Source organism: Phodopus roborovskii, unplaced genomic scaffold (assembly GCF_943737965.1).
Source record: "Phodopus roborovskii unplaced genomic scaffold, PHOROB, whole genome shotgun sequence".
NCBI lineage: Eukaryota > Metazoa > Chordata > Mammalia > Rodentia > Cricetidae > Phodopus > Phodopus roborovskii.
In genome coordinates this window covers 29,213,042-29,235,260 of record NW_026126558.1, presented here as the reverse complement: position 1 = coordinate 29,235,260, position 22,219 = coordinate 29,213,042, and the positions used below count along the sequence as shown (strand labels likewise).

The window sequence follows — 22,219 nt, the reverse complement described above, 5'->3', positions numbered from 1 at the left end:
CGAAACATTAAGGTTGTCATATTTTAGGGGCAAGTTGATTTAAAGGGGAATACCTGTGATTGAAAGTATCTGCAGAAAAAAAAAAAATCTGTGAAAAAAATAATGTAATTGTGATTTAACAGTTGTTTCGGGAACTGTCCATAGTATGGAACAGAAGAACTAATTCACATGCAGTGCCTGTTACTGACAGATTCAAGAGCATGTTGGCTGTTGCAAAGTCCCGAGGTTCACTGGGATTTCTGTCATTCAAAGAAGCAGGACACCTAGAACATTTGTAAATCACACAGGAATCCTGAATGTCTGGCTGTTTGAATCTTTCACTTTTCCTTCATTTTAAAAATGGAGGTGAAATCAACTATCAGATTGTAAATTTTAAAAAAAATACTGGTTTAATTACTTTTTCTGTTCAGATAAAAAATGGAGTGCTCTTCTAGGTATGATATATTTAGTTATTTGTAATATGCAGGACAGATCTTAATTGATATGCCGTCATAACCAAGGTAACTAAAAGATGCAGGAAGGAATCATCCATCCATTAACTACATACACATGCAACTCCAGAATTTCATATGGAATGAAAATTGCTTGCCTTATAGCTTGTTAAAGAAAATTTGAATATAGAGAAGAGGGAATTATAGTCTTTGTACTCAAAATTCAAGTGCAAATTATAATATCCAGGTACTTAGTTACTAAAATATAATATGGTACGATGATTGAAATTAATACCAAGATTTAATCGCTTGTAGAACATTTACTTGCTTCATATTTATAATTTGGCTTATTAATTTATCTAAGTTTTGGTATTTGCATTTATAGAAATGGTAAAGCTAATCAAGAAGTTTGTATCCACAACAAATGAGGCCAGGTGCAATTTGGAATTCATAACTTCTTCCATTTTTAGAATCACATTAAAGCATATAAGCTCTGGAGTAAGTAAGAACGTCAGCAGGGTCCAGGGCAGTACCCCATAATCAACTACATTAACAGTTTTCCAGTGAAGTATATGAACAGCCTTGTAATGGGATATATTATGACTATAAATAGCCTCAACTCACTTTTGCTACCAGAGTTTATAGCAAAAACATCTTCCAATGATTTTTATTGAAGAATGAGGGATACAAATCTGTTGTAGTGTATATATTTTGTTTGGTTATGAATATACATGAATATATAGACATACATATGCACTATCTGGCTATACATTCCTATGCATATAAGGCCAATTATTGTTAAAGTTAAAAATATCTGTTCCAACAAAGCACTTTTATAACAGCAATTAATACATACTAAATACTCAGTATTGACCAGAATATGAATACTCTGATCACAAAGATAACTGCTTTACTAGGATACTCCCAAATACCTATACTTCGTACCAGGAACCACAGTGTAATAGTACATGGTATGTACAAACCTTCTCCATCACAAACAAAAATAAGCATTTCAACCATAAAGAAACCAACCTTGAGGAATCTCGAGTGTTATTCAGGAGGACAGAAGAGAGCAAGGGTGCCAAAACTGCCTTGGAAGACAAAGGAATTATGTCTTGTATATCTGTGTTTTAAGCCCTGCCACATCACTTCCAAGTCACTGAGTTTGGGAAAGGGATAACATGTGATTCATTTATTAATCATGTTTATCAGGAAAGTTAGCTATTATCTGGTATGTGTTAGAAATCTTTAATTTTTCTTTTTAAATTTGTATTTAAACATTGTTTTCTCATTCTACATACCAATCCCAGCTCCCCCTTCCTTCCTTCCTTCCTTCCTTCCTTCCTTCCTTCCTTCCTTCCTTCCTTCCTGTACCCTCACATCCTCATGTCAAAACACCCATCCAGTCCCCAGAAGGATCAAGTCCTCCCTTGGGCCTTGGGGAGTCATCAAAGAGAGGCAAACTTTTCTTTTTTTCTTTCTTTCTTTTTTTTTTTTTTTTTTTTTGATATTTGGTTATCCTGTAACCTAGTAGTAGAAGACGTCCTTGAACTCCTAATCCTTCCTTCTAAATGGATTATCAGTACATATAACCACACTTGGTTTATACAAAACCAGGGCTTCTTACATGCTAGGAAAGAATGCTACCAACTCTGATGTAGCATCAGCCCATACCCAGAATGTGAACTATGGCAATCATGAATGTCAAAATGAGCAAACACTTACAAATGTTTCTGAGGAGTGAGCATGTACCTGCCTTTGAAGTACTGTAATACCATACTGGAGAGCTGGGAGTCAGTGTGTACAAAAAGAACTTGCAGCAATAACAAAACAAATGTAAACCCAGTATAACATAAGAGCGAACACTGGTATTTACTACTGAACTCAAATTTTTCCTCTGTGTATTTGATCCCATTTGACAATGACCAAGATGATGTTCTGTGAAGTGGGTACCAGGCCCTGCCTAGCATTTTGTTACAAATATTGCTTTGTTCTTCCTAAGGACTGAAACAACAATCAATGAAATAAAAAGATATATAACCTTGAAGTAGAAGAAAAACAGTATTTTGACAGTTATAGTGATAGGAATTAAAACTGGACAAAAAAAAAAATGTGTGCAGTTTCTAGGATTCAAATGTTAAGTTCTAGAGAAAGATTTAACAAGAGGCCTCACATTTTACTTGTTTATGTATTATCCAAGTAGCATGTTGTCTCTATAAATTTAGGGCAGGAGTGATGTGGAAACTAACATTTCCTAAAGGAATGTTTTAAACTGTGGGATTATTCATATTTCTAACGAAATCGACAGGTTAGCTCACCCACCATCAGCTCTTAAGGGTTTACAGTTAAGTGTGATGAAAAACTGTGCACAGCCTGAAATGAAACATTTAAAGACCAGGAACAGACCCTGAAAAGGAGGCTTAAAAACGAAGCTTACCCGGCCAACAAGAATCGGTTCAGGTCCAGAAAATTCTTCCAGCACAAACATTTGATTCCAAACCCAGCCTCTTTTGGAGCGGTTCAAAATCCGCAGTTCCTCACTCTGCCTGCTTAGTTCCAAAGGGGATCCAGTGGTTAAGGTGTTAGCTTGATTCATTGGAGCCATGTACACGCAAGTGGGGAGAGTAATCCATAATATTATTAATGGAGTCCAGAGGTTCACGAGCGTCTCAGCTAGCCTTTCTGGCATGGTCCCACCAGTTAAGTAAATCAGCACGAAAATGAGACGATTATTTTTTTTGCCACTGGTCTGAAGCCATCCAATTCATCACGTAGTGTGGAGCAGTTACTTACAGGTCTGCTGTGAGTTCAGAGATCCAGGAAACAGACATGTCTAAGCAGCTTCTCAAAGACCACCATCCACTGGCTTTTCTGTTCATTGAAATGTCCTGCACATACAAGAAGGAAGAAAAGTAAGGCCCCATAGACACTGGTGTTAAGGCAAGCCAGGGCTTTCCAAAGGGTCATAAAAGTGAACAGTTAATGAGCAATTCCCAAACTTGAGTTCAGACAGTGGACCTGAGTAACCAGAATGAACAGGCTAACAAACCCATTTATATGTAAGCATAATTTAGAGTTTAGCATTCTATCCACCACCATGTCACTTGGCAAAAACTGCTTTAAATAACAAAGTGATGATCTTAACAGATAATAATCCCTTCTTTTCTCAATGTCACTTTCTCCTCATGCACTTCCCTCCCTTCCTCTATGTCTCTCTCTCTGTTTCTCTCTCTCTCTCTCTCTCTCACTCTCTCTGTCTGCATCATCCCACTCTCTTCTATTTTACGTTCTTAGTGATATTACTTGAAGTGTATATCAGCTACAACCTTTCTCCCTTCCCTTTTTGTTCATCTCTATAAATTTGTTCAAAGAAAGTTGTGCTTCATTTTAAAGAAATTAGCCCTTAAGTAAATACAATATTTTTGAGTTAAACACACATGAACAAAAAACAATCAAACAAAAAGCATGGACATGAAGATAGAAAGAGATTGTACCCAGCTTTCATAGCCATGACTACTAGGCCCAATTAGGAAGGTCCAGACAAATGAAAGATGCTAATAATGAAGGAATAAAAATAGAATTCTTCCAGATAGAATTATCTAATGTCCAGCATGTGTTCTATAGGCACAGCAGTGTCATAGCTCCCAAGTTAAATGTACCATTGAATGGGACATTTTAATGACGAAAAGCTCCTTTGGGAATGAAATATGGTAAAATTACAATTTCAATAGAAGGAATTCAAAAAGGGAGAGAATAAAAAAGATACATATTACCTGAGGTGTCAAATACATTTTTTGCTTACCTTCAGCATAACAAAATTTGTTTTCTTCCCATTCAAAAAAATATTTTTAAATAAATGATGTTCACTGCAGATCCCTGAGAAAAGCCTGGCTGAATTAGATTAAGTTGAAAAATAATTCCTGGGAACACCATCCGATACAGTTTGGCTCAGGGGATCTATAATAGGATAGAGAACCTTTCACCTCTAGGTCTCTAGTTCCATTCTGTCTCAGAATAAGAAAGAAAGGACATTATTAACATTGGTTGGGCTGGTGAGTGTCCTTATCGGAGCTAGCTGAAAGGGGCAGACATTCTTCCAGAAACACCATGGTTTATGAGCTAACTAGTTGGCCATGGCATGATCTTGCTTGTCACTCTTTGCCTGGGCTCAACCCAACACTGGAACTTACACCAAAAATAAACCCAACCCTGATGAATGCTCAGGGCACCAATGCAAGTAGCAGCTATTAAGGTGATAGAGAAAATCTCAATAGATTTCAATATGAGATCAACCAGAAGAGACCTTCTGAAAAACAGCCTCCCCTATTCTTAAAATTACTACACCATTAGGGAAGAAAAATTTTCCCCAAGTTAATGTTTAATCCTATTTCTGAGCATTGATACTTCAGAAATCATAATATAAATCCAAAAGGATACCATTAAAGATTTCTAAACTTTATTATTCCAGTTGTCTGTCTTCATTTACTTAAAAGGATTTTCCAATAAGATCAGAACATGCTGTGCTCCTCTTAGACATGTATGGGAGCTATGCTGAAATGATATTAGGGTGCACTTTATAATATATTCTAGAGGGCAATAGAACTGGGCTTCAATTCTAGTTTGTTCCATTGTGTCTGATGGATAGGATAATGAGTTTGCCTGAACTTCAGCTTTCTCATCTCTAAAATGACAACACAATACCCCTAATTTACAGAGCTGGAGCGTTTATGGCTCAGAACCAGCACATAAAAAGAGTAGCCAACACATGGGAAATATTCCCAATGTTGTAATAGAAGAGTTTGTCTGAGCCAGACTGTAGGGGTATTGGTGGGAAACACAATTAACAATTGAAACTTTATGAACTCTTCAGTAAGTATAGAAAAGAAATGGTTTGTAGCACAGAAAGACCCTCTAAGGGGATGACACTGACAAGGATGGGCATTACATCATATTGCTAAGGACAGGATAGGTGGAGGAATTAAGGTAATGTTGGTGAGAATAGAACAGAAATAGGATGGAGACCTAATGGAAGGAAGATGGAAGTGATTCTCAAAGTGTCAAAAAAAAAAAAAAAAAAAAAAAACATTAAAAGAGATACTGGTGAGAATGAAGGTAATGCTAATGAATGTGAAGTGGAAAGTGGATAGAGATAATGTTGCTGAGGTCAGAATGGAGGTGATATGAAGAAAAGGATGGTTAGAAGTTATGCAAAAAGGAATGAGGATAAATGCAGATGATGCTAGGTAGAGCATAATAGAAGGTTGGGAGGTAATTCTGGTGAAGATAGTACTGGAGAAAGAGGAAGGTAATACTGGAGAGGCATAGATGAGAGAGAGATGGGGGTGATGTTAAGGAGGGATGGACATGCTTACCTTCTACTCATGCACCTCAACCCAAACTCTTGTCTAAGAAAAGAAATATTTTCTTTCTCTAAGCATCATCTAGTTCATTGCAAGCTGGACTTAAATGCTCAAAAGCCATTTGTGATGTTCTTCTGATCCACAGTCAGAAGCAGTTAGAACATTTCAAGTGTTGACATGTTTGGAGTTTGAACTTGAGAACTGACACATACTATCTCTGCACCTGTTTATTAGTGAATTACAACAACCAGAAAATCAACAGTGACATCAGTTTATCAGTTTGGACCCAGCAGATTCATTCTGAGGCACAAAGTAGGCACAATAAGTTTACATTCTCTGGTCTTTTCAGAAAATGAAAGATCTCCCATGTTCTTGGATACATAGGATAAACATAGTAAAAAAGGGCAATCTTGTCAAAAGCAATCTACACACTCAATGCAATCCCCATTAAAATCCCACCACAATTCTTCACTGACCTTGAAAGGATAATAATAAACTTTATATGAAAAAAACAAAAGAACCGGGATATCCAAAACAACCCTATATAATAAAAGAACTTCAGGAGGCATCGCCATTCCTGACTTTAAGCTCTACTACACAGCTATAGTTCTGAAAACAGCCTGGTATTGGGAACAGACAGGTAGACCAATGGAGTCGAATTGAAAATCCTGATATTAACACACACACCTATGAACACCTGATTTTTGACAAAACAGCTAAAATTATACAATGAGGCGAGGACAGCATCTTCAACAAATGGTGCTGGCACAATTGGATGAGGGTGTATAGAAGACTGCAGATAGACCCATGTCTGTCGCCATGCACAAAACTCAAGTCCAAATGGATCAAAGACCTCAACATCAATCCAGACACATTGAACCTCTTAGAAGAGAGAGTAGGAGGTACCCTTTAACAAATTGGTATAGGAGACTGCTTCCTGAACAAAACTTCAGAGGCACAGACACTGAGAGCAACAATTAATAAATGGGACCTCTTCAAACTTAGAAGCTTCTGTAAGGCAAAGGACACAGTGGACAAGAACAAATGGGAGCCCACAGACTGGGAAAAGATTTTCACCAATCCTATATCTGACAAAGGGCTGATATCTAAAATATACAAAGAACTCAAGAAACTAGTCGACACAACACCAAATAACCCTATTAAAAAATGGGGTACAAAACTGAAGAATTCTCAATAGAGGAAATAAAAAAGGCTGATAGACATTTAAGAAAGAGTTCCACATCCTTGGCTATCAGGGAAATGCAAATCAAAACAACTTTGAGATACCATCTTACTCCTGCCAGAATGGCTAAAATTAGAAACACCAATGATGACTCATGCAGGAGAGGATGTGGAGAAAGGGGAATACTCCTCCACTAATGGTGGGAGTGCAAACACATACAGACATTTTGGAGATCAGTATGGTGTTTCCTCAGGAAAATGGGAATTAGTTTACCACAGGACCCGGCAATCCCCCTCTTAGGCATATACCCAAAGGATCCACATCCATGCAACAAAGATATCTGTTCAACTATGTTCATAGCAGCACTATTTGTAATAGCAAGAACTTGAAAGCAACCTAGATGCCCCTCAATTGAAGAATGGATAATGACGGTGTGGCACATCTACACAATGAAATACTACCCTGCAGAAAAAAATAATGGTATCTTGAAATCACTGGCAAGTGGATGGCACTTGAAGAAACCATCCTGAATGAGGTAACCCAGTCACAAAAAGAGGAACATAGTATGTACTCACTCATATATGGATTTTAGACCTAGAGCAAAGGATCACCAGCCTATAATTCACACCACCAGAGGAACTAGGATTCAAGGTGTATTCTAAGAGATTCATATAAAGTCCCTCACAGAATGGGTAAGGGACAAGTCCCCCAGAGCACAGGGGAAGTTGGGGGGGGCAGCGGAAGGAGAGAGAAGTAGGAGAAAGTGAGGGGGAGGAAAGGAAAACACATGCGACTAGGAAGATTGAGCCCGGTTAGGAATAGAAGATAGGAGAGAGAGAGAGAAAGAGAAAGCGAGAGAGAGAGAGAGAGAGAGAGAGAGAGAGAGAGAGAGAGAGAGAGATAACTTAAAGAGGGAGCCAATATTGGTTTGAAGATAAAATTCAACACAAAGAAAGGTCTAGAGAACTACTAGATTGCCACCAACTAACAATTTGAGCATCTGTGGAAAGGCTGCCAAAAATTTCCTTCCTGGATAGTGAGATCAACAACTAACTTATCCATGGAGACCTCATCTAATACCTGTTGGAAACATGAGCAAACACCCATACATAAAAACTGAGTGGAACTAGAACCCAGATGCAGATGGAGAGGACAAGACCAGGCTGCAGAAACACATAGAGACAGCTTACCTGAACAATGAGGAGCAAATGGACCCCCAGACTGATAGCTGGGAAGCCAGCGTGGGATGACTCAGGCCCCCCATGAATATGGGTCTCAGCCAGAAGGACTGAGCAGTCTAAGGGACTTCAGAGAGTGGAGCCTGGATGTATCCCTGGTGCACAAAAGGACTTGCGAACACTTCCCCCATGGAGGGATAACTGCCTTAACCTAGAGACAGGAGAGAAGCCCTAGTCCCTACTTCACATGACCTGTCAGATCTACATGACCCCAACTAGATGGCATTCCCCTACGTATGGAATTGGGGTGGGAGGATGGGAGGGGAGGGGGGTTAGGGTGCATGTGAGAGGGCAAAGAGGGTAAAAGGGAGAGAGGGAGGGAGGGAAGGATGGAGGGAAGAAGGGAGGAAGGGAGAGGGAACTGGCATGGACATGTAAAATAATAAATTAAATAAAAAAATTATTTGACTCCAAAATTTATGTTCAAGGACAAGTTACTGGGGAAAAGGATTTCTATTTTTGTTTCTACAGAAAATGAAAAGCTGTGGATTCCTTCCAGGCTAATGTGGTTTGATCAAGCCAGACTGCCTGAAACAGAGTACCAGGTGATCCTACATTCAAAACAGCTGGACAAAGCAGCCTTGCAGACTACAGCCAGGATTTCTGCCTCTTCTTAGAATCCCACATGACAGTGCCCCTTACCAGCAGGAAGTATTTTGGAATTTACGATGCCCAAATTCCCAAATAGTGTTTATAAATGTTTGTTTTCATTTAAATGGACTTGGTTATATTAAATAAATAAATAAATAAATAAATAAATAAATAAATAAATAGAAAGTTCCTGCCCAGAAACTGTTCAATAACACTCAGGATGAGATATGAACTCTCAGAGACCTTTGCCTATGCCTGCTAAAATGACATGAAAAGTCATCAATGACCTGTACACATTTTAAATGTTGCCATAGCTTCATTAATCAGAACAAATATGTTAATTGCATAAGGTTTTATAGTAAAAAATGAATTTATTATCATGGAAATATAATTTGCAGTTTGTATTGCTGTGCAAAATTGAGGCAAGTGGCTCAGTAAATGTTTTGGTTAAGGAAATCCTTTAGTAAAGACAGAAACATTATTTGAACATGAGTAGCATAATTCTAAAATTTTCCGTCTTAAAATGTCTCCTTTCATATAAATTTTTATTCACATATAGTACTTGTCACGAGGAGGGGAAAGAACATCAAGTAGGTCAAAGCTTTTGCCTTCAGGAAGCAAAGAATTTAGCTAGTAAAAAAAAAATGAGGAAATGCACAATTGCACACTGTTACTGCTTTTGGAGAAGTAAAATCTTTGAAGGGCTAGAGGTATAAACACTTAAAGTAACACTCAGCTTGGTAATGTTAAAGAAAGCATCCTGGAGCCAGGCTTGTGGACACTTGCCTTTATTCCCAGCAAAGGAAGCTGATTTCTGTGAGTTTGAGGCCTGACTGGTCTACAAAGCAAGTTTCAGTACAATCAGGACTGTTACATGAAGAAACCCTGTCTGGAAAAACAAACAAGAGAAAATACACAGAAAAAGAAAGAAAGAAAACAGCCTTGGAAGATATGCTATGTATGTTATCTATTAATAAATGTTTAAGAGGATGTTACTTTATAGGACATTTGAGTTAAACAATGGACACAAGAAAACCAAAGATAACCAAGGATTTTGGAATAATTCAGCATTTAAAGTGATTTTTTAGATTACTGCTTACAATATCAACTTGTCAATATGTGTTACTCAAGAAATTTATACTAGTCATAGTCTCTACAGTATTCATTTAATAGTTTACCATCTACCCTATAGACTCTGTGAAGAGGTTGTGTTTAATTTCTGCAAGGGGTGTATAGAATAAATGTGTATGTCATCTAGTAGGAATAGTATGCAACTTCTCAATTTTCAAAGAGAAGAGAAATATAATTTGTCTAATGACCATGAATCGCTGGCAGAACTCTAGAGAAAACCAATCTAATCAGTGGACAGCTTTTATCCACATAATTTATTCTCTCAACACTGTATAGAACTTCTAGGGATTTAAACTTCAGGTGCTGTCTCATTGTTATTTTTTTTCCAAATTCTTGAATTACTTACATCAGTATATTGTAATGAAATTAGCTAACTTTTCTTTATTTAAAATGGAAATCAAGCCTGTGTATAGTGACATACTATACACAGCACTCAGGAAACAGAGGTAGACAGATCCCTTTGTGTTTAAGGCCAGCCTGAAACACAGAGAGTTCAAGGTCAGACAAGGCTGATTAGTAAGGCCTTGTCTCAAAAAATAAGTGAGTAGATGGATAGGTAGGTAAATGATAGGTAGTTAGATAAATTGAATGGCATAAAACCTACTATCAGAACTGGATGGTGGTGGCTCACACCTTTACTCCTAGCACTTGGGAGGCCATCCTGGTCTACACATCAAGTTCCAGGGTAGCTAGGGCAAAACCCTGTCTTGCAAAACCAAAAGAAAAAAAAAGAAGAAGAAGAAAAAAAAAGCAGCAAGAAAATCCTCCACCTAATATCATTTGCTAGAATGGAACATAACTGATAAATTACAGAATTAGTCAACATTTGGAAAAATTGGATAATATTAAGTCATAGATAGGGACTACACACACACACACACACACACACACACCACATATACACTTTGAATAACACTATAATGTATGTATCATTATTAACACATAATTTTCATTTTCAATGTAGAGATAAGCAAAAGGAACAGAGATTGGCATTTTTAAATGCTTGTTTTCATTAAAACTAGGCATTCTCAAATAGTAAAATCACTTCTTTACTTATCAAAAAGAAAAGCCTGAAATACTGAGAAGCAAGCTGGAAAAATTAAGTAGCTGCTGCCTTCCTAAAAAAAAGAAAAGAAAGAAAGTCACTCACAGATTGCTACTGTTTTCTTACTTTCATGATACAGGTACTGTGTTCTGAACAATTTCAACACTTCCAATCAACTCTGGTAGTAACTGAAAATTTCACCAACACCATGTTAAGCCTAGCAAAGAGTCAGGTCTAGATTCTTTCTCTTGGGAATGTCTCTAACATAATTCTGCATAAAATTTATCTAAACCCTGGGGATCTCAGATGAGTTCTGGGGTTTTACATTTCCAACAATCTCTTCTGCAAGGTGTAAACTACTGTATGAGGGCTCCACTTAGAGAAATGTGGTATTTAAAACAAAGAACATTCTTGATCATAGTTCTTGGGATTCACTGAAGAATTTCAGTGACACGAAAATAGTAATTTCCTCTTCTGGGTCATTTAATGCCATTCCCATATTTGCTTAGCATCTCTTTTACATACAGGGATACATTCTTACACCTGATTTTGATAAATAGAGCTAGCAAAGATGAATCTTTTTTTTTATGGTGGCCAACTAGTCTTCCTGATTCCCATAGTCACATCTATTTTATGTAACAATGGAGTAACTGGGCAATAACTCTTATACTCTCTCTCTCTCTCTCTCTCTCACACACACACACACACACACACACACACACACACACACACACACACACACACACACACATGCAATGAGGCAATAGTGAGCATCTATTAGAAAGAAAATGTAATTGTAGCGATTTAAATCTGTAATCTTTGTTATATAATTTTTATTTAAATTTGAAACAAGGGTGTTTTACATATCAATCCCAGTTCCCCTACCCTCACATCCTCCTCTATAACCCCCATCAACCTCTATCCCATGTGCTTTCTGCTCCCCAGGGAGGGTGAATGCCTTCCATGGAGAGTCTAGGCAGAGGGAGTATCTTTCTATGTGGAATGGGCTTCCAAAGTCAATTCATATACTAGGGTTAAATACTCATCCACTACCAGAGGAGGTCCAATGGACTGCACAGTCCTCCCTACTAATACCACCTTCAGGGAATCTGGGTCAGTAATCTTTATCTCCTTGCACCTCTGCTGTAGAACGAACTCCTACTGTCCTTAGATCAGAAACAGCTTTATATGTATTCCTGAGATTAAAAAAAATGTTAGGTCAATGCTATCAGAATTGATAAATGTTGCAAATCATAGCTACATAGACAAAATTCTTAGAAAAAAAGAAGTAAGGTTATAAACATTGAGTTAAAAATCAATTTGCTTTTACATTTTCCAACCACAGTGTGTTTGCCCAGCTGAGCAACCCAATTCATTGTAATACTGCTGTCTCAATCCCAAATAGCAATATGAAGAGTTTTTAGTCTCTTTGGAATTTTTACAGGGCAAAAAGTTTTTTTAAATTTCTCCAGAAGATACCTTCTTTTAAATAAAAGACCTGCAATCTGACATTACTTCATACTCACAGTTTAAAAGCAGCTCTAATTATAGCCAGATGTCAGTCTGAGGGTCTCACCATTTCTAGGATGAATATGCTCTGTTCTCAGATATATTGTCATTGCTAAAATCACATTACATCACTGATTTTATAAACAATATGAACTAAAGACTCACATAAGGAAACGTTCAATGATGGTAACATTTAAAATGTAATCAGTCACTTAGGGATTCAATTCAGCAGATTATTGTGGCCGACAGGAAAATATGCTTTTATCATCCATTGGCTTAGTGGCCACAATATTTTATGGAAGAAAAAATGACATAGAGTTTCTATTAAAAATGTCTCTGACCTTGAATTTAGAGCCATTAGCAGCTTGCTTCAAAACAGGTAAGTGCACACTGAATGCAAAGTGATATTTCAGGATCACAGGGACATGATTCAATGTGTGGCCCAGTGCAATTCAGCAAGCTGTGGGTGACTAAAACTGAGTAGGTCTGAGCAATTTTTGGATTGTAGGAAGGAAAGACCCTTGTGTGTTTTCAATTTAAATAATGGAAGAAATTCACTTTCCCAAAGTGTTCAGAACTCCTAACCAAAGTACTTTGGTAGAAATGTATTCAATTATTCTTCTGTACACACACACAAAAAAAATGTATTTGCAAATGTGTTTGCTAATACCTGTGGTCAGCCAGATCCTTCTGCTTCGCAGACTTTGGCATCCTATCATAACTGATAAGTTGATCTATGCCAGAGAATATTGTTTGCTTTTCTTGCTATCCAGGAAAGTATTTGCTAATTTCATGTTTTACTGTAACTCACAGACTACTCTTTTTCTCCATGAGTCTTTTGTCTTTGTAAATTCTGTAATTTCTGGTTACCTACATATACATAAATAACTAAATGCTTTCCCCTTTTATAAAATGAATACAAGTGTATTATTCATACGGGAGTTTTCTGCTTGTTTTATATCTCTTTCTGAATAGATTAGCTAAGACTGTGATGAAGGTAATAAAGTCGAAATGAAGCCGTTCCACAAATTTCACAGATTCAGACTTATACTTCTAGAAATTTCTTAGAACCATGTTTAGTTAGGCTATTAAGAATAATGCTGTTCTATTGGAGTTCCTTAAAATGCAACTGTATTGAGATTGTCATCCATAGCTAAGTGTATATCCAGCATCTCTCCTGTCAGTTGTACGTTCAGGTACTTCTTCACCATGACCTAAATCTTTCCCTTTTTTACTGCCTTGAAGTCACATATTAAGGATTTTCTGTGGGAAGAACTAGTGTGGGGAAAATAACTGCTATTGGTTCTTTAAATCACAGTGTCCAATAAGAGCGTATCTTATGTTTTTATGCTTGGTTGGATAGTACACTTTTGGGAGCTCCAAGGGAATCAAACAGAAATTGCTTATATCAGTTCCATCATTCATAAGTTCAGTGATCAGAGTAAGTATATCTCAGTAAAGTGGATGAGGAATATATGCTCCACCCCATGTACCGACCTAAAAAGATTAAAGAGAACAAACAATTTAAAGTTGTATATGACTTAGCATTTGTAACAATTGTGGTTAGAATTTTCTTTCCTATTTTACATATTGATCCCAGCTTCCTCTCTCCCTCTCTCCCTTTCTCCCTTCCTCCTCCCTTCCTCCCTAATATGCCTCTGTACCACCCTCCCATTCCATTCCCCCCCCACTTCACAGGGAGGGTGATGCCTTCCGGGGGGGGTCAACAAAGTATGTCAAGTCATTTGAAGTAGGGACTAGGCCCTCCCTTTTGCCTCTAGGTTAAGGGAGCATCCCTCCATGGGGAATATGCTCCCAAAGTCCTTTTGTGCACTAGAGATACATTCTGGTTCCACTGTCAGAGGTCCCTTAGACTGCCCAGGCCTTCTAACTGAGACCCATGTTCAGGGAGTCTGAGTAGGTCCAATGCTGGATCCCCAGCTATCAGTCTCAGGGCCCATTTGCTCCTCCTTGTTCAGGTCAGCTGTCTTTGTGGGTTTCTGTAACCTGGTTTAGTCCTCCCTTTCTGCATCTGGATTCCACTTCAGCTCTGTGTTTAGCTGTGGGTGTCTGCTTCTGTTTCCATCAGCTATTAGATGAGGGCTTTATGATGGTGGATAAGTTAGTCATCAATCTCATTATTAGGGAAGGGCACTTATGGTAGCCTTTCCACTGTTGCTCAAATTATTAGTTGGTGTCAGTCTTGTAAGTCTCTGAACATTTCTCTAGAGTCAGTTTTCTCTTGAAAACTATAATGGTTCCTTCTTTTATGGTATCTCTCTCTTTTTTTTTCTTTTTTCTTTACTTTCTTTTGTCTGAGTGGTTATTAAGTAAGAGTGCCTAACTCTTTCAATGTATTATATTCTCAATCTCTTGCTATAAGCAGCCGCATTTTATAAACAGCTCTGCCTACCCATTTCAACATATATTCTATGCCGTGGCTTCAGAGCATTTGTAAGGCATATGAAGGGCTGAGCTTTCACTCTTTAGGTCATGTTGGTTTCCCTCTCATTGTGGTCCATGTGGCCCTTCTTTCCATTCCTGTTTTCTGCCAAGATAGTAAAATTCAAATGTAGCATATAACATGTTCAAGCTATTCACTTTCTATCAAATTGTAACCACTAATTTAAGAATATGGCCTGCAACTTCTCTTCCACAAGAGAAATCCCATTGCTTTTCACAATCACTTGAATTCTTGTGTGGATGGTGAAAGTCCCCACTAAGCTAAAATGATATTAAAATGATATATTTGTGAAACAAGGAAATGCTAAAGGTGGGTCATGGCAGAGTTATGTTGCAAAGATACTAGACAGTCTACTTCTACTACATTTAAGGTTAGTATTACCATTGATAAAAATCTGTAATTTGTGAAATGGGTAAATCATTAAAATCAATTATGTCCTATAACAGAGTATACTATACTGAAATTGAAATGAAGCCAAGTGTCTCACTAACGAGTCAAAATTCTGTCAATTAGGTCACACTGAGAAGCAACTAGCCTTGCAAGTGTACTTTATTGTCATTCTGTGTTTCTAAGATTTTTACAGCTTAAAATCCACCCACTGGCACTGTTTCTCAAGCTATGGACACAGATTACAGATAGACAGAGAGGTGGAAAACAATAATATAACAAAATTAATATTGTGTTATTATCCCAAATATGTAGTGTATGAGCAGTAAGTGAAGAACTTACAGGGGTACTATGGTCAGCTGCAGTATTTTAATGAAGCCAAAAATTTGAAAAACACAAGTATATTTTACTTCTCTAACCAACATAAGTATGCGTTTTCTCTATTTAAATATAGAAATATTGCACACAAAGTGAAATTCTGCTTGTTAAGCTATGACAGCAATAGATGAATAAAGGCAGGATTACCTCCTTGTGAATTTTATGACAAGTTTGGGGAAATTGATTTCTTATGTAAAAAAGGAATAATCTCCTTATGACATTTATATCGCTCTCCCCATTTTATGTCATTTATATCACATGAGGAATGAAACAGTCTTATCGTATGCATTACTCTACCTAGAAAGAAGGTATTGTAAGCATTATTCTAAATGTTAATAGGATGCAAATATACATAACCCTTTTACTCAATGCTATTTGACAAATGTTAAAAGATACGGAATTTAATGCTTCATTTAAATATATTAAATTTGCTAAGCATTCTTCTCATGTCTCGAATGATAATAAATATCTCCATGGAAGAAGTCTCTCATGGCATGTCTTTCCCGTGTGTGTATGCAAAGACCGGGTATCCTACAGGTTCAAATCAAGATTGAGGGTAATAAAATTATTTTCTCAGACACTAAGACTGTAATTCATATAACGTTAAAGTGTACATTCATATAACGTTAAAGTGTACATTCACACATTGAATATTTTGTACAAATGTAATAAAAGGCTGACAGGGGGAGGGCAAGTGAGGATGAGGGAGAGGAAGATAATGAATATAGATGGATATGCAGGATAGAATCAGGGACAAAGAGAAGCAGGGTCTTCATGTGATATACTTTTATTTTCCCTTAGAGGTATTCAAAGTGCAGACTCACTGACAGGACAATTAGAATATTTTCTCTAATAAAATATAACTGTGTGCTATACAGTTAAAGAGCATCCTGTGATGTAAGCCTAATTTTGATGGCTTTTCAGTTTTAGAATACTGAATCATATAATATTTTATATTCATATACCATTTAAAATTATTTTCAGTAGAGAAAAAATTATATGTGGTTGATAGATGAAACCAATATTTTTTAAATGGGAAAAGTTGTGTCTGGAAATTAACTAAGGACTATGAAATGCTTGCAAAAACATTTGTGGTAGCTATGCTCTGGTACTGGACTTTACGTATGATTGTTTACCCTCCATCCCTTTAATGAAAATGGTTAGAAAAAATAAGAAGCAGAGTCTTTGCTAATTTCTTAATGCATTAAGTAAATTTTTACTGGGCACTAACTCTGTCCTTGGCCCTGGACCAACCATCCTCAGCATTCAAAATTATCTTCAGCAATAGTGACAGGAAAGGAAATGTTTGAAGGTTATAAATACAAGTGTGTTTTTTTTCTTTATGATACTTTTGTTAAAAGATATAGAAAATCATATCTATACATTTCTACCTACAAGAAGAACTTTAAAAAGAAAAGACATTTACAGGTGAGTGATGTTTATGATGGGGACTAGTACATGACATTTAAAACTCAGGAAATAAAAGCTTGGGACATGATAGAAAGGAAACAGTATTGGTACCAACATTATTTTGTGAACTGGCAATGGAGATTTAGTCAGCAGCAACACATGGGAGAAGAGACTAAATGGCATCCCTTGAACTCATTTCTTTCCTGACCTTTTGAAGTTAACAGTTTCACCTAATTTATTGTCCATGGTTATATCTGAAGAAAGTTCCAGAGACAGGAACAGTTTAACACAAATAAACTGTGGAGCTCAACTTTCCAGGAGAATGCAAAAAAATGGTACTAATATCTCCACAGTTAATTAAGCCTTAATCAGGTGATGGCCTTTGCCCATCAAAAACAATGTGCTGTTCTAGTGCATAATTACACAGAACATTCTAGGTGAGAACCCCCAAAGTGTCATACATGCTCCACAGACAACAGTACTTAAAATACTGATCACGATACAAATCTGAAAAACCAGTTGCCCAAATCACACAACGTAAAGGCAGATGAAATGACAAGGAAAGCATGATTAAGTTCTTCAACTTAAAGCAATTCACCAGCTAATTAAATTATCTAGGCATGTTCCTGATAAGCTATATGGCCGTGGGTTGTAAATGTGCTTGTATATTTGTGAATAACAAATGAGAAAAAACTGTAAGGATGTCCCTTAGTTTGTGACTGCAGCCTGCAGCAGCAGACATGTAATACTCCAAAAACAAGGGGCTGTCCCTTGAAATAATGAACAAAGTTGGACCCATTTCATACGTGTGTTTCAACTGTGCTGAACATGAAATGCAAAATGAAAACTCTACTCTCTTCTTTTGTGTCTCTGAATAACTTTATAAAAAATTTTAAAATACTGGAAATAAGTACTGGTAGCACCTCTGGACACAATATTTGTGCAGGAAGTTTGGTGATGATTTTAAGCTGTGCCTACCATCAAGAGGCTGCCCTGATTGTGTTTGTCTTTTCACTTATCAAGCACAAAACCTCACTGATAGGCCATCCAACTGCTAAAAAGTACAAGTTGAATGCCAATTTAACTTACAGACTGCTTGTGGCTTTGCATAGAAATTTCGCTCAAACTGGGATGCTGAAAAAGGCATGAAAAACCCATCCTTGAGCAGGACAGTACTTTGTTTGGTTGGAAACATTAATTTACTTCTTTCAACAATGTTATTGAAGTGTGGACTCTACCTTCAGACATGCACGTGTGTGTTTGTGTGTGTGTGTGTGTGTGTGTGTGTTTCCTTCTCTGATAAACAATGAAGGAAAGCAGCAGAAGTTACAGCTACTTGAACAGAACTATTGTATCCTTTCTTGATTCCCTCTAACTGTCTGATCCTCTAGGCTAACAAAGACTAACAGACCTTAAAAATTTATCTGTTTTCCAAGAACTATTATGAGCATGTTTATAGACTTGTCTTTACAAATACCTTCTCAAGGAGTCTCTCATCCTGCTGAGCAGCCTAACAGTGCTTTCTTCATTTTGGAGTTTTGACATAGTTAATGCCATTTGGTCTGGCATGGTCTGTGTATGTGATGCTCAGTGCTGCACTGAGAAGCTATACATGATGTTTTAATTGCTGTGCTATAAAACCTGAATCCTGTGTACAGACATCTTTTCTTTCACAGTTGATAAGCATGCAGCAGGTATAGTGAGGATTACTCTAAACTGCTCTGCCCTTTAGCCAGATTCAAAAAGCACCAAGAATTTAAGAAATGCATTGTGAACTTCACTCAAGAAGTGCTACAGTTTGGAACGCAGTGGTATACCCATCCAGGGGCTGGAGGGCTTCTGGAGACCATAAATGATAAAGCAAAAAATAGTCAGATTTTATTAACAATAAGGATTAGGAATTTTTAAAGACTGGGCATTTTAAAACTTTCATACACAGGATTTTACCAGGGAGATCAGAAATCCTTAGCCACTGGCTTGATCCATTTGTGATGGTAAAGCACTTGACTTTACTCTCATGACAAAGTCTTTAGGACAAAATGCAAAGTATGGCTGCCTGGAGCAGTCCTGAATGAAGCCATCCTGGAGGAAAGAACCCTCTATTTTCAAGATGGATTTCCCTCAACTTCTCACCCTTTTCAGAGGCCATAGAAAGATATATATGAACTGATTTAAAATTCTGTGATAATCTTGCAGCAATAAATAAATAAATAAATAAATAAATAAATAAAATGGAGTAACAAGTTGTTTTTAATCTGTTAAAGCTGCCTTAGAGAAATCTGCTGTCCCTTTTATTGTTTATTATGAGGGCTAGGCTAGTCATATAATTTCAATCATAGAGGGAAATGGGTACACCTATGTGTACATCGCTATTATGAAGAACTGTCTTTGATGGGGGCAAAAATGTAAACCTCACAAAACAGCCTTCAAAGGTGCAGAAACATCCCAGCCCCCACCCCACCCCCACATTACAGACAAAATCTCTGCAAAACCGGACACAGGCTGATTAAAGGCAGTAGCCAGGGAAAAATTTCAGTGGTGTTTAGCAGGAGCAATGGAGCTCATTTTGCATGCAGTGGAGTACAGCAACGAGACTGAATGGATGGAAAATCCCACTTTCAAATCTTACATAAATATCTCTTTCTCACTATAGTTTTCCAGTTGAAATGCTCATATAATGATGGCAGAGGTGACAGCCTAGCTAGAGCTTTTAAGCCAGATGGCTGTCAGACTGTTATAAAGAGGAGGAGAATGTCGAAAGGATCCTAGCCAACCCCGGTTTCTCTATGTGCTTGGCGATGGTCCCTGATGCAAGAGGCCACCGCTCTTGCATACTATCTCAGATGTTTGCTCATTCCCACAAACACTGAAGACTGTTAACAGAAAAATAGCTGCTGACCTGGATAGCCACCTTTGGTGAGCAAAGGGATTGTTGGAATCCTATCCCTGAAGAAGGAAACTGCAGGCAACCCCAGAAATGAGGGCAAAGTTGAAACGGCTTCTTTTCCCTCCAGGTTGCTTGGTTATAAGCTCTGCCCTTTAGAGCTGAAGTGAGGAGCTTCTAGCCTGATTTTCCATTACTGACTAATGTGCGTTTGCAACAATAAACAATTAATGGTGTTTGATTTCTTACGTTTAGCAATCCAAGCTAACAGCTGCGATCTCTGCTGAGAGGCTAACAGCCTAGTCATTGATATATCTCAGGCTCTATGCCTAAAGGTAAGGGGCCACCAGCACAAAACTTTTAGAATATTACAAGATTGGGCAAGGGGGGTGCTTTAGTCTTGGGAAAGAAAAAGAAAAGAGGGGGGATTGCTGGATACCTGTTGGTATCATCATTGGTGGCAGCACGTTTACACGGTTTACTAAGCTTGGCTAGAGCCCTGGAAAAATCAGAGTAGATCCCTTATGAACCTGTTACCATGCTGTCTGAAAGTAGCCAGGGGTCCCTCATTGGTCTCCTGTTGGGGAGGGGCGCGGTTAGACCCCCAAGGTCGACAGATAATGAACAACAAAAATCACAGCATATCTATCTTTCTGCACGGTGGACTCTGGGAGAGGGAGAAGTCATCCTGTGCTTGGGGGCCTATGGGTGCAGGCTTGCAGGCACTGACCGAACTGCCTGAGAGGGTCTTCCACTGGTGCGGAGCAGCTTCTTGGTGACTGCATAGTGGCTAGGTGGCCGCAGAGCTCAGCAAGTTTGCAGCTGGCACCGCGCCCCCCCAGGCTGAAACAAACACTTGTGGAAAATCCTGGAGCTGGGGTTTTCGCAGCTGAACGGTAGCCCTTGGCCCAACCTATGGGGTCGCCCTCCAATGGTTAAGAGGTGGGGGCATGCATAAAACCGGGAGCCAGCTCCCTGGCCCCTCAGCCTGCTTTCCTTTCAGGCTGGCAGCCTCCTCTGTGCAGGCGGCGAGTATTTCCCTTTCACCGCACTGACCCCGCAGTGAAGGCGCACTGGCTGCAGCAGCGCCTGCCTGTGTCTCCAGGGCGAAATCGCCAAGCGAATAAGAGAATGCTTGGGTGTTGGGGAAACTGGAGGGACCAGCCTGGGGATCCAGACTCCTCCACATCTGCTCGGAAAGCAGTTTTCAAAAACCCTTTAGACAGAAGGCATCCCCAACAGCTACAGATGCCGCGAAAGGAGAAGCGGCTCGAAGGCACCAGTGCTAGCATCCCTCATCCACCAGGTGCGTAGAGTCCGGGGACTCATGGGAATTCCTAAAGCAAGCAATCCCTCGGACTCTTCCCTGCCCCAGGGGTACAAGGCTAGGGGATAGTACTTACTCAGGTCAGGCTCCGGGCTGTGGAAAACACCTCAAACCTCCGGGTTCATAAATGGCTGGGAGTCAGCTCCCGAGGGCCGCAAGTGTCCGTGGAACCCTGCGCTCTGGGTAATCGCCTCCGAATTGCGTTCATGCCTTTCGGAGGTGCGGAGACTGGTGCGGAGATGCGAATCGGGCGCGCTGGGCTCTAGGTGTCGGCAGTCCAAAAGTACAGCTGGTGTATTGAAGCTCTGGTCTATGCCCAAAGCGTCCGTGGCGGAGCTTTGAGGAGGCAGGGAGATTCGAAATCCACCCACTAATTCTTGGCCAAGCGCTCCAGCATGCGAGCCCGCCTGCCTGCCAAATGTAACTGTGAAGTGATGTGGAAAAGTGAGACGGGTGCCTCCCCTGACGGATCTCATTGGGCAGAGCTCCGAGGCAGGTCTACCACTTGGAAATTCATGTAAGCAGTTCCCCACCCCGCCCCTTCCCTGCCTTGCCCCTGCTCTCTCCCGCGCTCGGTCTCCACTCCCTTTCCTCCTACCAAGAGTGCTCACAACTTTTCGCTGGTCGCTCGCGAGCACGCCCCGCGCGCCTCCGCCGCGGGAGTCACCGGGTGAAGAAGAGCCCTTACACGCTGTGCGCACAGCCCGCCGAGCGGCCAAGCTGTTGGATAAAGACTGCTGGCAGATGAGAAAAGGATGCACAGGAGGTACCCGCCAGCTTTTTCTCACTAGGTCTCACCTGAGCCCCGAGGCTAGCATTATCTTGAAAAGCGCCTCAGACACCCAAAGCCGCTTTCTGTGAAGGGAGAGGATGCGGTCCTT

General features: G+C 39.1%; 1 protein-coding gene across 1 annotated transcript in view; it reads right to left on the bottom strand.

The window, feature by feature from the left end:
• Cdh8 (cadherin 8) overlaps positions 1-21,473 on the bottom strand; it is a 360,861-nt gene extending 339,388 nt beyond the window's left edge. Inside the window, 2 exon segments of the mRNA XM_051201426.1 lie at positions 2,869-3,319; positions 21,415-21,473. Of these exon segments, the coding sequence (XP_051057383.1) occupies positions 2,869-3,120 (252 nt within the window). The 5' untranslated portion in view covers positions 3,121-3,319; positions 21,415-21,473.
• Between the last annotated feature and the right edge of the window lie 746 nt (positions 21,474-22,219).